Source organism: Liolophura sinensis, chromosome 7 (assembly GCF_032854445.1).
Source record: "Liolophura sinensis isolate JHLJ2023 chromosome 7, CUHK_Ljap_v2, whole genome shotgun sequence".
NCBI lineage: Eukaryota > Metazoa > Mollusca > Polyplacophora > Chitonida > Chitonidae > Liolophura > Liolophura sinensis.
Window position 1 is genome coordinate 44,190,499 of NC_088301.1, and position 15,904 is coordinate 44,206,402.

At 35.7% G+C, this 15,904-nt stretch overlaps 1 protein-coding gene across 1 annotated transcript in view; it reads left to right on the plus strand.

Moving 5' to 3' along the window:
- The first annotated feature begins 298 nt into the window (after window positions 1-298).
- Window positions 299-15,904, plus strand: part of LOC135469711 (ectopic P granules protein 5 homolog) — a 35,433-nt gene continuing 19,827 nt past the window's right edge. The window contains exons 1-24 of the mRNA XM_064748274.1: window positions 299-370; window positions 1,069-2,306; window positions 2,643-2,810; window positions 3,288-3,448; window positions 3,809-3,891; window positions 4,536-4,681; window positions 4,958-5,160; window positions 5,448-5,547; window positions 6,385-6,505; window positions 6,900-7,056; window positions 7,734-7,877; window positions 8,366-8,520; window positions 8,752-8,903; window positions 9,169-9,309; window positions 9,650-9,667; window positions 11,458-11,622; window positions 11,976-12,098; window positions 12,294-12,553; window positions 13,089-13,229; window positions 13,679-13,799; window positions 14,086-14,189; window positions 14,449-14,545; window positions 14,792-15,022; window positions 15,463-15,629. Of these exons, the coding sequence (XP_064604344.1) occupies window positions 1,827-2,306; window positions 2,643-2,810; window positions 3,288-3,448; window positions 3,809-3,891; window positions 4,536-4,681; window positions 4,958-5,160; window positions 5,448-5,547; window positions 6,385-6,505; window positions 6,900-7,056; window positions 7,734-7,877; window positions 8,366-8,520; window positions 8,752-8,903; window positions 9,169-9,309; window positions 9,650-9,667; window positions 11,458-11,622; window positions 11,976-12,098; window positions 12,294-12,553; window positions 13,089-13,229; window positions 13,679-13,799; window positions 14,086-14,189; window positions 14,449-14,545; window positions 14,792-15,022; window positions 15,463-15,629 (3,638 nt within the window). The 5' untranslated portion in view covers window positions 299-370; window positions 1,069-1,826. The remainder of the gene's footprint in view (window positions 371-1,068; window positions 2,307-2,642; window positions 2,811-3,287; window positions 3,449-3,808; window positions 3,892-4,535; window positions 4,682-4,957; window positions 5,161-5,447; window positions 5,548-6,384; window positions 6,506-6,899; window positions 7,057-7,733; window positions 7,878-8,365; window positions 8,521-8,751; window positions 8,904-9,168; window positions 9,310-9,649; window positions 9,668-11,457; window positions 11,623-11,975; window positions 12,099-12,293; window positions 12,554-13,088; window positions 13,230-13,678; window positions 13,800-14,085; window positions 14,190-14,448; window positions 14,546-14,791; window positions 15,023-15,462; window positions 15,630-15,904) is intronic.

A 15,904-nucleotide genomic window follows, 5' to 3' on the forward strand; every position in this document is an offset into this window, starting at 1 on the left:
TGTCCAAAAGTTAAAATTAATAATATTAACAGTCTTCAAATATTACTTTTAGTGCTGAATCTTACATTTATCCAGCATGACATAATCGTACCTTCCTAAGATATCAGTCTAAGATCAATGAACATGCAGAATCAGGCAAATGAGTATTGTCAGCCAAAGATGAAATTTTATGTGAAATACAGGAAACATAATCTCTGTGGTGTAGAATATTTCAATCTAACTGAACTTAAAACCAGTGGAACTGAAAAAAAATCATACCCAGTTACTTCCCTTGTGGGCAGTCTTTCGTGAAATCTGAATCATGTGATGTAAACACGTAAAAATGGCAGAAGCCGTGCTGGAGCGAAAACCAAAGAAAAAGTCAGGAAAGGTATCAATAATTTGACATTGTCACAGGAAAAAGACATCTGATCGAAACACACTTATGCAAGGCTGAAGTTATTTAGACGGTCTTCTTTATCTATAGCCTGTAAATTAAATTTCATCTTGCAAATCACGATTGGGTTAGTTGCTGTCTGCTACCCTTTTGGCAGTGTTGCCTTAGTCCTGGACGTACATCAAGGTTACTGGTGTCTTTTATTTTGTATTTACAGACAGCATTATACTGTTAGCCATACCTCTCAACAGAAAAGACTCGACCATTTGATCCACAGATCCATCACTAATGACTGTAGCTAGAACTAAATCTGTATATCTAGCGCCCCCCCCCCCCACTCAAACGGTTAGACCCAGTCAGTGTGTCGTAAGAATCTAAATATTTTTCATTACTGTTAGTAATATATATATATATATATATATATATATATATATATATATATATTTCTTTAAAAAATTCTTTAGAAATAATACATCAAAGGTTAGACATAGAGAAAATAGACATGGTGAAAGTATCAGTAATGGTGAGGATTTGCTAAAAGGGACTGTCATGAAACATGGAGTAAACTAATTTTATGCAACCAATGTTGCCTTGATGTATGGATGTTGGCTTTACATTTATATTCATATAAAATGTTTAGACTGATCAGGCAGACAGAATGATCTGACCATGTATTTATGTTTTTTGTCCAGAAAAAAGAGAAGAATGTGCAGTATGTACCTCTCCATAGTGATGACACAAACACAGAGTCTGTGCATAAATCAGAAGAACCTGCACCAAGAGCTCCAGTCCAGCAGCTTGCTCAGACTGATGTATCAGATCGTAGTCTTGCACGTACAATCACTTATGTTGAACAAGTCACACATGCTTTAGACAAGGAAAGTTCAACCCAGAAAGATGTAGGGTACAAGGATCCAGGAATTTCAGAGACTATTGGAACCTCAAAAATAGAGCAAAAGAAGTGGCTGGAAAAGAACTAAGCCCTGAACAACACGACAGTGAACATTTGTCTGGCTCTGGCAAAACTACTGAGAAACCTCTTGTAAATGAAGAGAGTGCTTTAGAATCAGGTGTCAAAAATATTTCATTATCTGTACCACCTCCCTCAACAGGATCAGTAGAAAAGACAGTTGGAAAAACTGAACTGATTTCAGATGAACCAGAAGCTTTTGTAGATAGCCAGTTGGAGCCTTTGGTTACGACGTTTCATTCTGATAATGTTAAAAAACATGTAAGTGAAGTAACTGTAGAGCCACTTAAACTTGTCTTACCTGAACTACCTGTGAACCCTTTTGAAGATCTACAAACAGAGTTAGGCAAAGTGGTCCATGATTATGCTATTACAGCTCGTAGTTTAACAGCGGCAGAAGATGGACCTCAGCCAGCACTTGTCAGTGTCTCAGGTGAGACACAGGGCAATGAGATCAGTAATGAGACTGTCACAGGTGAGATGGTTTGGGAAAAAACAGGTCCTCTACCCCAGGTAAAAGATATTGCTTCCAAGGAGCTGATGGTTAAACCTGCCAGTCAGGTAAATGAAACTGATGTAGACATGACAAACAGTGTTCAGGAGCCTGTCATGGAAAACGCAGAATGTTCAAATATGGAAAGACATAATATTTCAGTATCAACTACTGAAAATAATGACACAATTTCAGCTTCTCCTGCCTTGCCCCTGCTCTCTGAAACCATACTGCCTAAGGACCAAACAGTAACTTCCCAGCCTGCTGAAGCTTTCATTTCCTCAGGTGTGGAAGCACCTGCACCTAAAGCCAAAGTGCAACACAGGAAGATCTACAGAGAGCAGACTTACACCAAAGAGCTGGTGGAGTCATCTCCCTTTAAACCACTCACCATTCAACAGTTGGAGAGTCTATATTACAACCCACAACTGGCCCAGAATGACAAATTTGTGCAAGAATTTATCCAGGTAAAGAATCATTTGTGTTGTTATTCCTTTTAACTTGGCATACGCAAGAGCCTAAGACATTACTCAACTCAGCTGGTCACGCTACATTGGCACCAGTTGATGTTTTGAGTACTACAGGCAATGCGCAATGTGAGTTGAGTGAGTTAAACTCATGTGTATGCCAAGTTATAGAAATTCCTAGCACTAGAGATGTATATGCTAGACATATAACATGCATATATTTGTACAGAGGAAGCTGTAACACATCTTTAAATTTTGTTATGAATAATTATTTAACTAAAAAAAAAACTTACTAGAGGAATGAAACATTTCAGATTCATTTAATACTGATTTCAGAATGAAATATCCAAAGAGAGGCATGAGTTTTACGAGATTTTGATGGATTACTTCCGTGCAAGGATGAACTTCCTGCATGCAGAAGGTGATATTCGATCACTACAGAAGAATTACCATGGCCTGGTGGAAAGCCTGTGGCACACAACAGAACAGAGAGTTTCCATACCGGTATGTCGTCATCAACATTTGTTTTTTTTTTTTTTAATGAACAGTGAACAGTGTGTGTCTAAACTCAAATGAATTGTTGTGTTTGCATGTATGTATTTTTAAGACTATAAGGTAGGGTATATTTGTTATGATGGGCTCCAGAAAAGTAACACTCTATTGGGAGTAATGTATTAAACATGTGACTTTGTCAGTAAATGCTGGTTGTTATTCTGATTGATTTTAAGAAATCTTAAATCATGGAGCATCATAAATGGGGATTATTATTATTTACATAATGTACTGTCTCAACTCAATTTCACGTTTGTATTACATGTACATTGTATTCTAACTTATGCTAGTGTGTTTTGTTGGTCTTATGGCTTTCTTTTTCAAACATAAAGCTGAGGGAACAACCACTTCTGTTTTGTCTGTTTATACTGAATGTATATGAATTTTTGCTTTCGATTCTCTGTATTGATTCAAATTTTTCTTGTGCAGTGTTACTGTGGTGATAATGTGAAGTGCACAGCCAATCATACCTACAGCCAGTGTTCCCTGAATGAGGAGGTATTGCAGAACATATCACATGCGCTCCAAGCTATCCGCACAGAGCTACACGAACAGTTCTCCCTCCATGCTTATTCAGCACAGCTCTCCAGGTGGGACTGATTGCAGGTGTATTGAGATCTAATTGTTAAGTGTTGTGAGACATGTTGCCCCTTCTGTTGAGAAGTCAGGTCTTTTCCAGAGCACTCAAAGTGCTTTTAATAGTTACCAGTACATGTATATTAGTAATCAAGTTGTACATATTGTTGGAAGATGTGTTTCTTGTGTTTAAAATAATGATGTATCAGCAATTATTCTGAAGCTGATTTCTTCTTTTTAAATAATATAATTTTTCATATATATTAGTTTTTATAATGTTCCCAGATTAACATTCATATTCAGTGTTTACCTGAACAGATTTGTATGGTTGTAGACAATATTATAAGTAGTTGTTCTAATTTGTCTGGTTTCAGGTTTCAAGTGGAGTCCTACATTCATAATTTGTTTATGTCATGTCCAGTTCTTAGGGACATTCCACGAAATGCCCCAGTTCAAGGTAAAACATTTTCAAACAACTCTCAGTTATTTATCCCACTGGACACATTTAATTAATTTTTTGTGGAACCCAAATTCACTAGACTTCAGGTGAACACAAATGTTAAGTTCAAAAATTAAACACATCACCAGTAAAACTTTAGATTTATTACTGACAGAGAGAAATAACTCCTGAATTTAAAACAGAGATCATGTAAGATAGGGCACTGTTTAGTACCCATAATAAGTTTACATCTATGAAACTATGATGTGGATATCTGTCTCCAAAAAATAGAATCTGTGTACATGTATTTGAAGAAGAAACGGTTTGGACATTTTAAAGTCTTTTATCTAAAGACCAGAAGAAAGTTCTATGAATAATATATGTCTGATGTTTACAATCCAAGATCTGTGCTGATCACCATCAATATAAATTAGATTAAATAATAAGTTTGGAAATGATTGAGAAGCCATTGTGAGAGTGAGTTATCAGAACTGATAATCTTGGAAAATTCAACAGGTGTGGCTTGCATACATGAAATAGGACACAAGGAGCCGGTATTGCAAAAAAAAAGATTGCATGAAAATGTAATGTTTTAATAGTTGACTTATGAGTTATATGATGATTTATCATCTTTGCAATCTGAAATGCATTGTGTGTTTTAGCTATGCCACATGAGATCCAGGATCAAGGCACCAGTCTTCAGATCCATCGTCTGAAGGAGTGTATCTCAATTCTCTTCATGTTTCACAGACGACCAATCAAAGATGAGCATTTCATGCAGGATATCCGGTCATGGACTGAGAGACTGGTATGGGGCGTTCCATACATATCCATCATTATGCTAGAATATTTTGGAATTTTATACTTTTTATTTCTTAGTTGTTAAATTTTTGAGTATGTACCTGAAAGTATTTAATCTTGGTTTAATACAGAAGTATCTTCCCAGGTAGTCACATGTACAAATAAACAAGTTTGATTGTTCTACTGTGACTGTTTAATATTCCTTTCCTTATAGTTACAGGAATGAAGCCCGAAGTGTATGATCTGGTTAAAATCTGAATTGTTTTGTTTTCAATTTTTACAGACATCGGCTTTGTTAAGGATTGCAAGTTTCAGCGATCACTTGTTCATCCTAAACCACATTTTACGCTGCCCAGCTGGAGTTGGGAAGTGGGCAGGGAAATTGATACAAGTTATTCCCCCTCAGTGCAGTCTTCAGACATCCTTTGGAGGTCCAATCCTGGATCACGCCATCACAATCCTAGCAACCATTCTGCTTCCTGTGGCGTAAGAAAAATCATCAACAAAACACCATTGTTAATATATTCTATTTTAATTTCCTATTAATAATTTTTTTTGTGGGCTTTTCTTGGAAAAAGGAGGGCTGTTTACTTCTAAAAGCACTTTATTGGTAAAGATTTTTGTGTGAAAAACCAATTATTTTCATTTTGTCTTAACAGTATTGCACTTTCACTGAAAGAATCTTCGTATTAGACTGAGCAGAGAACATAACTACATGTAGCTTTACAGAAATAACATCAGTCTGATGTAGGTGTATGCTTTTGTGCTTCCAGAGCTCGTACCGAGTTTATATGCCAGATGAACATTGCAGCGAGTGCCAATTCCGAGGACAAGGAGAATATGTGGATATTGGTGGATTCGGACGGGGAAGAGGTTAGTCAGATTTTACACTTTTTGAAGGTTGTTTTTAATTTAAAGTAGAAAATAATGGATGCAAATGAGCTGTGTTTGTGAATGACGAGGACAGTTCCTTATTTTTCTCTTTCTGAAGTTTGAGGTTTCTCTAAAGATGAAAGACTAGAAACTGTTCACTTTCAATTCTGTAAGCCCTTGAGGTAAAGCGCTGTACACAGAATGACTTTATGGGAAACTCGGAAGTATGATTTTTATAAGACATATTTTCATCACAGTTAAATTTTGGGCGAAATTGTTATCTCTTGACAACCGCACTCTGTCAAAGTAGATGTATAATATAATGATGTATATCTTTATCCCATTAAGAAAACCTGGAGAAAGCCATTACGCAATTTGCTTTGTAATTTGGGGTTTAACGATGTATCTGTACCTGCAGAAAATAGAAAATATGTACTATATGATATACCTAGCAATTGAACAACTCAGCCACAACTTGCTCACTACAGTTTTCATATACATATGGTAGTACATATACTAGTGAAGTACATGCTTGTAGAAAAGGTAAGAACATAAAAGGTAAAAGAAAGTATGTGCCACATCATGTATTAAACTGCATGGATGTACTTATATGTAATAGTGTTAATAATAATAATATTTATGGTATTTTTATTACCTGATTTGCTTTTTGTTGTTTATTGAAAGCTTGACATTGCACTTTTCTAGGCCCTCAGGAGTGCACCAGGTGAAGTTGATCAAAGGAATAGTGGTGGAGAAAAATCCATGGACATACATGTATACCGTCCTTTAAGTGTTTCATTGCTTGTCCTACTATAGTTCTGCTGCTGTTACTTGCAGGATGAGGACCCAAAAAACTCATGGCAATACCTGCATGAAAACGACATTGTGGCCCTTCTTAAACAGTTCCCAACAGCAGCAATATTTCGTCACATTTTTCTGATGGATCCTGAGAAAACCAGTAAGTGTAATTACATGTAGCTCCGTAACATTAGTTATTTTTATATTCAATTTTTGCTCCCTCTTTGTCACCAAGGTGCATATATTGCTTCATGTTATATAATAATTTTAGCTATATTTGTCTATTGGAGATCTAAAATAAAAGTAAATCAGAATTGTAGAATAATTATCAAGTATAGTCTTTTTGATGATCTGATTTTTTTTTCTGATTGATCTATATACATGCAGTACACCAAAGTAATTAACATTTAGTTTAATTAAGTTGAATGTTCATATACTTGTATTGACCCTTGTTTGTTTTGGATTGGTTTGTATGTACCTAGTTTTTGTACATTATGACATGACAGTAAATGGGCCTGCTGTTTAATTTGTTGTTTCACTTTACTGTTTTGCAGATTTGAGTGCGTATGATGTGTTGCGAACAAGTGACTCAGTCATGATGAAGGTGTTTGCGTTCTCAACAAGCTTTATTAACCTCTTGAGTGCCGGCCTGCAGACATTCAGTATGTCCAGGTACAGGCAACTCAACAAGAGGCTTGGCAGAATGATCAGGTGCGTAGCTCACAAAACAATATTTAAAAAGAACTGGCTCTTTATTTTTTATTTCTTTATTAATTATGTTTTAACAGTGGCTAGCATGCTAATGCAGCACAGTGACTTGGTGACTTTCACAAATGTGGTCACTGTTAGTTCAAGTCCAACTCATGCTGGCTTCTTCTTGTCATTCGTTGGGAGGGTCTGGCAGAAGCCTTTAGGTGATTGTGGATTTCCCCAGTTATACTAATATACAATGCTAGCCATCATCGTATAGGTGACAGGGAGTGTGGCGTAAAACACTATTCAGATAATCGTACAGATAAGTCTTTTTGTGACCGGTATTTATTGCTGTACTGTATTTTTTTCTCTCTTGTTCTCTTTTTTTTTCTTTTTCTCTTGTTTGTCAGGTTTTTTGGGAACATACAGATAGTTCTTTCCAATCAAAGAGATGCTGAATAAAGGCTGACAGTGGAGATAAGTTTTTTTGGGTTAATGTCTCCAGCCTTATAAATGTACAGTACGTAACATTCAGCTTAGTACAGGCCTAGTCTGGATTTGCCTATCTCTCAAAACATCCAGTCAGGGACAATTTTGTATTCCTTTGAGGTAAAACGTGAACTTGCATATTTTTGTCTCTGTGATATTGTTTGGGAATTGGTAGTTATGGTGGTTTAATAAATGAATCGTTACAGACAAAGTGTGCACTATGTGTCATGTCACTGGCAGAATTTCAAAACCCTCCATCATGAGCTGAGTCCTCAGGTTATTCACAGACTGCAGCTGGAGTTTGACCAGTTCTTTCTACGAGCTACCCATGCTATTCTAACAGCTGAAAAGTAAGCCTTGTGTGAACATTATTATTTTTTTTTCTGCAATGCATTTAAATTTCGCCTTTTCAGAGCTTTTTTTGTGGTTGAAACAGTTTGCTTTATTGTTACATCAACAAAGTTGAAAATACTGTAAACAGCCTATAAATTTTGTCCATAACAGAGTTACTCATTTAGCCAGCTTTCGGGAGTTAGAAATAGGTTTGAGCTTTGTTATACTACTGATATACTTCTGGAAAACTAGATTTTAAGCATCAACCTGTGGATGGTTGTAGGCTTTCCTCGGGCTCTTCTCGATCTTTTCCTATCATAATGCTGGCCTCGAATGTATAATTAAAATATTTATGAATGTGGCATAGAATTCCAATCAAATAAATAAATAAATAACATTTTATGACATTCATTTTCCTATAAAAATGACTTATTGGGAGCAAATTTTAGGTGATTTTCTGTATTTAATTTGAAATACAAGATTTATGAACGTTGTCTTGTTAAAGACTGGGCTCATGGCAGTTTATGGCTGACATGCCATTCATTGGTGTGTCTATGGAAACCATGTGGAGGTTGCTATGGATTCTCCACCAGAGCTCTGCTCCATCGTTGGATCTTGATAGGATACCTGTAATGACAACATGTATGGAGTATATGAAAGGTGAGAGGATTCAGTAAATTATCATTTTATCAGAAAGGGCCAGTAATTGTACCGTTAATCCACAATTTGCAGATTAAAATAAAAGCATTAATTATGTTAAATAGTTTTTCTTACTCTATGCACAAAGTAATGTTGAACTTAATAAAATTAGAATGATTGTATCATTGCAGTTAGCGTTTGTGCGAGAGTATGTAATTTTGTAATGTGAATTGGTCTATAATCTTACCTTAGAGCCTGACAACATGGCACAGTTTGCAGACAACTTGGTCCAACTCCCCACGTCAGAGTCCATTTACCTGTTAACGACATTCTCCAACATGGCGCAGTCAAGGTGTGAAGAAGAGAGGCAGTTTGTAGAAGTGATTGTTCTGGAAGTGTTTGAGGTTAGACAATTCATTTATTTGGTACCTTGGATTCTTTAACATGTTTTGAGTTTTTTTTTTTAAGGTATTGTCATGAATGTGTTTCTTTGAAAATCTCTCTTAAATAAATGTTTAAATTTCAAAGTCGCCTAGTTGAGAATCTGAATATTTGGAATTGTGTGCATTGTATTCTTAGTTTTGTCATTTATTTACAGTCTTTGTTTTCAGAATTTAATGCTGAAATATACATTTCTGCGGTGAAGCTTGAGCATTATTTACTTTTCAGATCGCTTACATCAGCAGTCACACGCGAGATTTCTGCTCAAAAGTTGGTCGAGAATTATTGTCAGCCATGGCTGCAGCTCATCCGTTCATCATCTCAATCATTATCCAGAGACTGAAGGACGTCTTGGAGGAAACTGGAATGGTGAGTGCCTGATTTGTTTTTATTGGTGAATATTACTCATATAGTAACATCCTTTAGTAAAACTGGATTGTAAAAAGATCGAGATATCATTCAAATACTTAACAGTAATAAATTTTGGTGAAACTAGCTTGTTTGGACCTCAGAAGATGAATATAAGCTCAAGGAGTAAAATAAGTATATTGAGTAAAAAACATTGTAAAATTTGCTTTGTGGATACAAAGTCATATAAATGTGTAATTTGTGTCTATGCTATTAAAAGTACAGACCATGAATTTAGAATGATGATAGATTGGATTTCTCACTTTGATGAATTTTTCACTTCACATATGTAACTCCTCAGGATGATGATGTTTCAGAGGTAACATGCTTTTGGTTCTGAACATAATTAAGAGTATATTGTTGGTTCATGTTGTGTTGTATACATAACGCACAATGTTTTCCTACAATCTGGGTTGATGAGGCAGCTAAAAGGGTATATGTGGAGGCCTGTCACTGTGCAATAAAATAATTGTTTTGACACTCAGTTCAGGCTTTATCGTATTGTTAAAGGTGCAATTTGGCCATGAATTTTTGTTGGAAATATCCGTGGCATATCAGAAAGCCCAAATTAATGAGAATATGCCCTGATAAATTTAACTTAAATGTTTGCAAAAAATTTATAAGTGATTTTGATTATAATTTGAAATATCAGGCAGTAATTTTTTTTTCTTTTAATATCTGAAAACATTTTATCCATAATGAGCCCCCGATTAGGAGGCTGTATTTGGCCCTGAATGATGTTCAGCAATCCATTTTATGTTCAAAGTTCTTGCACATAACTACAACTTGTACTTTAATAATACTGCCAGTGCCTTACAATCCAATCATCAATACACTTTATGCTGCCTACATGTACATGGATTTGCATGTGTCCAAGTTATCTGTGGGTCATCTGACTTCGGCATATAACCACTCAGTAGTGTGTTAATTTCAGGAAACAACTTGTAGACGTTGTATTACCTTGTCAGCATTCTCCATGTGCTTGTACTTTATTGTTTATTTATTTGTACATGTTTGCTCTCAGTCAAAACTTGTTTTATTTGTAGATATTCTTAGCATGATCAGAAGCATGATACTTGTTCTGTTAATTTTGTTATACTTTTGTGAATGTTTTTGTTCACGCATCTTTAGGAAAAATTCTTCAAGAAGCATATGAAAGTGGTAACATATTGGGACTGGGTGTTCAGTCATTTTTGTATTATGGGATTTTTTTGTTTCTTATATCTTGCTTTCCACATGTTTGTCAGGTAATCACTGTGGCATCAGTTTTGAACATTAAAAATATCTCTCTCATGAGTCATGATGGCTTTTTTTTCAAACCGGAAAGAAAATAATGTGAATTGGCACTGTAAGATTTGGTTTAATATGAGTATTAGTATTAATTTAATCAATATATGGTGTCTTAACAACCAAGAACTCGGTGAAAGCTTTACTGTAACACTTTTATTTCCACTCTTTCAACACTCTTGCAGTATTCTGCATCATATTATTTGTCAGCAATAGTTTTAGTTTTGTGCTGATATCTGGCACCTCAAAAAAAAAATTGTTTGTATTTAAATTCCACACCAGTTTTTTTTATAACTGGTAGGCAGTTAAAAATGTCAGTTGATTAAAATGATTACATTATGTCTCAAAATGTACTTGAATGGATAACACACCTATAATTAGGATTTAAACTTACCTTGGTGGAGTAAATAAGCTTTTTAGTTAACTTCAAAAAAATTATTGGATATCTTCTGGTGTTGCTGACAATTTTTATTTTGACACTATATTTAGCTGTAACATAACCACACCTGCATACAACAGCACTCTTGTTCTTGAAGATTAAGTATTAAATGGTGCAGTCAGGCATGCATCAACATCATTTTATTAGCATTTTACTTATTATATTATTCATTTACCACTGGGCACTACATGTACATCTGAAATCACACCTGCAAACCTCAGTGTTATTGGATTAGAATGTTACTTGTTATATTGTGCAATTGCCACTGGATGCTACATCTAAAATCATAGGTGCAGAAAGTCTCAAAAGTTTTCTTGAGAGACACCATTAAATCTGTACCTGTAAAGTGTTGCTGATAAGAGGTTGTGCTGTTTGATTGTCAGATGTGTCTGTACCTATTCCGTGAGATGCCACTTTACCAGTGGCAACCTACGAAAGAAGACATGGATGTCCTAGGAGTATGGTTGCTGGAATCCGATGTAAGCCAACCACAAAATCACCTGGCTCGTCTCATTCTTAGTAACCTTGATTGGGGTTTCACAAGACAGGTGAGTTTGTGATTACCATAAAATATACCTGGTTTTAAAAATATGCTGCTGCCATTTGGTCATTTTTATCTCGTTTGAATAAACAGGAGATGGGATAAAATATTAATTTGATACATTTATGGAGAGTGAGTACATCTAAAAAAATCAGAAGGATGACTATCATTTTAGACTTTAATCTAAAATCGTGGGTTTCCCCAGTTCTGCGCAGATTTCCCCCACAATTGCCACCATCATAGAAGTAACATATTCTTGAGAAAGGTATAAACTACCAATCAGATCAATAAATAAATAGTATTTGGTCTTTTTTAGTCTGCATAAGTAATAAGAATGTTACTCTATTTTTTTTTTTCCAGGAAGATCGACTGAGTCTGCCTGTTGATTTACACAGACAGCTAGCCTTGCTCTTGGTGCAAGCCTTTGCCAAATTTGTCGCAGACAAGAATGCAGGATATGCTATTTTACAAGGGATGAAACAGGTGGGAAGATAACAGTGCTGTTGGTTTACATTTTACAGTGCATAAATGTGAAATCTCATTTAACCTGGAAACAGCATTAATGTGTTACTAATTATCTGAACATGGATTGTGTTTTCTGTACATTAAGATAAATATATCTCCTAAAGTATTACAGTTAAAGTTACTACAGGTTAGCATTGGCCAATCATTTTACAGGTTGCATCAGCAGTGAGAAACCAAATGACCAGTGAGCAGCAATTTAGCATCTGGGTTTGGGATCTAGCACTCAGGCTGCACCTACACAAGATGTCTTTGCCCTCACCTGTGCTTCTGCTGGACACGCAGTCAGCACGGGAAAGGGAAGCAATCCCAGATGTGGAGAATGATGTGACCATGCTGCCTCTCCTGAAAAGTATCAAGGCAGAAAACAGCATGGCTTGCTTTGTGGCCTTGGCCATGACTAAGTATGGACACAAGTAAGGGAGATAATTTTGAAGAGGAGCTGACTATCGCATGGCTTGTTACTTGTTTATTTTTAATTTGAGAGTTAAAAAGAACTCATGAATTAATATAATTTCTCACTGTCTAGAGAAAAATTAAAATATTCTGCTTGCACATACTTCATAAAATTCATCTTATGATATTAAAAAAAACAGTTTGGTGTTTTTATAAATGTTAAGAATGGATATGGATTAAAATAATTTCTCACTCTTTATGGAAAGTTTAAATTGTTCTGCTTCCGCGTGGTTTTGAATATCATAAAATCCTTTTAAGACATTAAACAAAACAGTTTGGTTTTCTTATAAATCTTAAAATATTAAGATGTTAATTTCTGTAGATTATATGACTAGAAAATGATGGTTATTTCACTTTTTTTTTAATTCAAATCATTTATTCTACATTAGGCAAATCAGAGCAGGGATTAAGGTGGTGATGAGTGTTTTTATGTTCTTTTTTGTGTCAGTTTTTGTAATGTGTAGACCTGGTTGACACCTGTATTATTTGTTGTAGCGTTTCTGAATTCACGTCTGCGGGCTTGGGTATAATGATGACATTGTCATCTCAGAACCAACACCACGCTGTTATCAAGCTTCTGTCTCACATTGTTCCTATGTTCTACCAAACCTCAGAGTACCTGCTAGAAAATGACAGGTGGGCATGATGGCAAAGCATGAGCCAGTTTCACAAAAATATATTGTTCTACACTTGATGACTGATCATCTTGGTTTTAATTCACGATGAGTAAACAGTAAAACTGTCATCCCATAATGTGTTCACTGTAATATTGTGTTGTGAAGAGTACATACAGTTATGACCACCCTTCTATTAGGTTAGAGCAACACACCTGTTACATGGTCTTACATTGACATACCTATACTTGATAGAGCAGACTTAAATGAATGGATAGTCAATAAATTGAGAGGTTTATTTTATTGTGACTCTAAGTAAGTACATACTGTCATAAAACGTAATCAAAACTTGTTTAGCCTTAAAAATTCCAGTAAAATCTTGTCTGTCATAATAATCAGAGTATGAAAATATGGCAGAATAAAATTCCCACTGACTAGGAATAATTTGTTCATGGGACCTCTGTGTTTTAGGTTCATGAAGATTATCCGCCAAGCCATTGCTGCTGATGACACATACATGAAGTTCGCAAAGAGTATGATTGTCAACATGTTTCCAGGGGAGACAATCAAACTATTCGCTGACATGATACAGGTATGTCTCTAAATTATTAATTGTATAGGTAAGTTATTCTTATGCATGGTTGTTCTTGTACGTGCTTGGTTGGGTCTCCTTTTCCACAATTTCCTGTCTGAGAGTGTAGCAAAGATGTGGTCAGAAAAACGTTGTATATTTGACACACAATCACCCAGAATGCTATATGAATTATCACATCTAGTGAATCGTTGTTACACATGTACATCTTTAAAGATATCTTTGTTCCTAACTGCTTTTTAGCCGGGTTCTTTTTTTCTTACATACTGCCTTTATCCTATTTTAGACTCAAGTTCACCGGGGTGCCTCCCCGGTTGGTGTAGGGGGCTCTGTTGTGGTTGTCTTCTGGGTGACCCTTCTTACTCAAGTTCCCAGGTGGTATCAAGACAGGTAAATGATTCTGATGGATAATTACATGTGCCTGAGTTTATTATTTATAAAAGAATAGCACGGTATAATCATGATGTTATTGCATTTGTTAAATTAAGAGAGCTGTATAAAAAGCACATGGCTGACTATGACATTTGTGAAAGTGGTGAAATGAACATTTAATTGGATAAAATAAATGCATTTTATTTCATGGGGTAATTTTTAGTTGAAGTGTGTTATTGTTGAATCGATAATTTTGCTTTGTCCTTTTGTGCTCTAGAAACTGCTGCTTTTTACTGGACAACCTGATCAAGGCTGCATTCTCACAGAAAGGTGGCATAGAGGGTGTGAAGGACATTTTCAAGGACAGATTTCAGGTGGGCCCTTTGAGTTTTCAGGTTTATATATAATCTCTCCATAGCTCTGCTGTTCAAAGTGTGTGGCCCAATCATCCTTGTATGTTCTAACATGGAAGGGCTTCTGAGATGGAATTTCAAGATTTTTTGGAAGTGTATTTGCAAGTCAGCTCCAGTGATTTCCAAAGAGAAAGTAACCCAACTTTTTCAACAACCCTTAAAGTGACTGTGATGTAACTCACTGAAACTAATTTCTGTTTATGCAAGGCTCATCTGAAGGATCATGGAGGCCACGGAGTTGTAACTTCTTTCGTAAACTGGATTGCATCGAGCAGCACACTGCCTTCCTTTATAGATCGTTCATCCTCTGAGTTTGGTTGGTTGGCCTATGTTGTCCTGGAGACGGAGGCAGTGTTTGAGCAGAACTCTAAGTTGTGGAAGACAATTCAGCACGAGCTGATATCTGATCCTGGAGTCAATGTTGACCTTGCCTTAAAGGTAAACTCACCAAACATCCTTAGTTCCTTTCATTATAAAAGAGATGGATTGAGCCCAGAGTACTTGAGCAATCGTGAATTTGGTCATTAAAAGTCCTTGAATTGTTAAATATCATATTGAAAATGAACCGATGAAAAAAATGAGCTACCAAATGGTGCCATTGGATTGTACATAAAATGAATGGTTCTTGAAAGTGTTAGAGGTATTACATTTCTAAAAGTCCCTGGAAAACAATTTTTTCATTGATGGGAAGTCTTGTAAATATAAATGTGTTGAAAAACATTAAAGTGTTGCATGTTGACTTTGTGATGCTAAAAAGTAATCAAACATTTATTGACTGAACACAAGAGCAGTGTACATAAAACCAGTATGTTTAATACAATTTAATGTTTAATTTTTCCTGTCATTAAGAGAGTATTTGCCTTGTTTTTGTCCATCAGAAAGCAGCAACACGTCTCAAATTGTCAGCTGCACCTGCTATCCATCGTCTGAACATCTATCGCTGGGGTCAGCAGGCGCTGGACATGCCCATTGACCACCCACTGTTACCAGTCTTCTGGCAGAGATTCTTTGTCCTCTATCTCGGCAGACTGACCGCAGAAGCTGGGTAAGAAGTAGAGAACAAAATGTGTTGCATAAACTACTTCTCATTGGCCTAATTGTTCTGAAAAGCCATTTTTGATCGCAATCAGTATATCTTTAAAATGTGTTTTTAATTTCGTTTTTTTTTTTTAATACTGGAAATGTGTTGTCACATAAATTGGTGCACTTAAATAAATATTACTTCAGACAAGTTGTCAAAATTATGGCTTCAGGTCTAGTTTGTAATTGAGGTTTTGTATTTTTGGGTACGATAAAGATTGCCTTGTGGAATCATTCCCT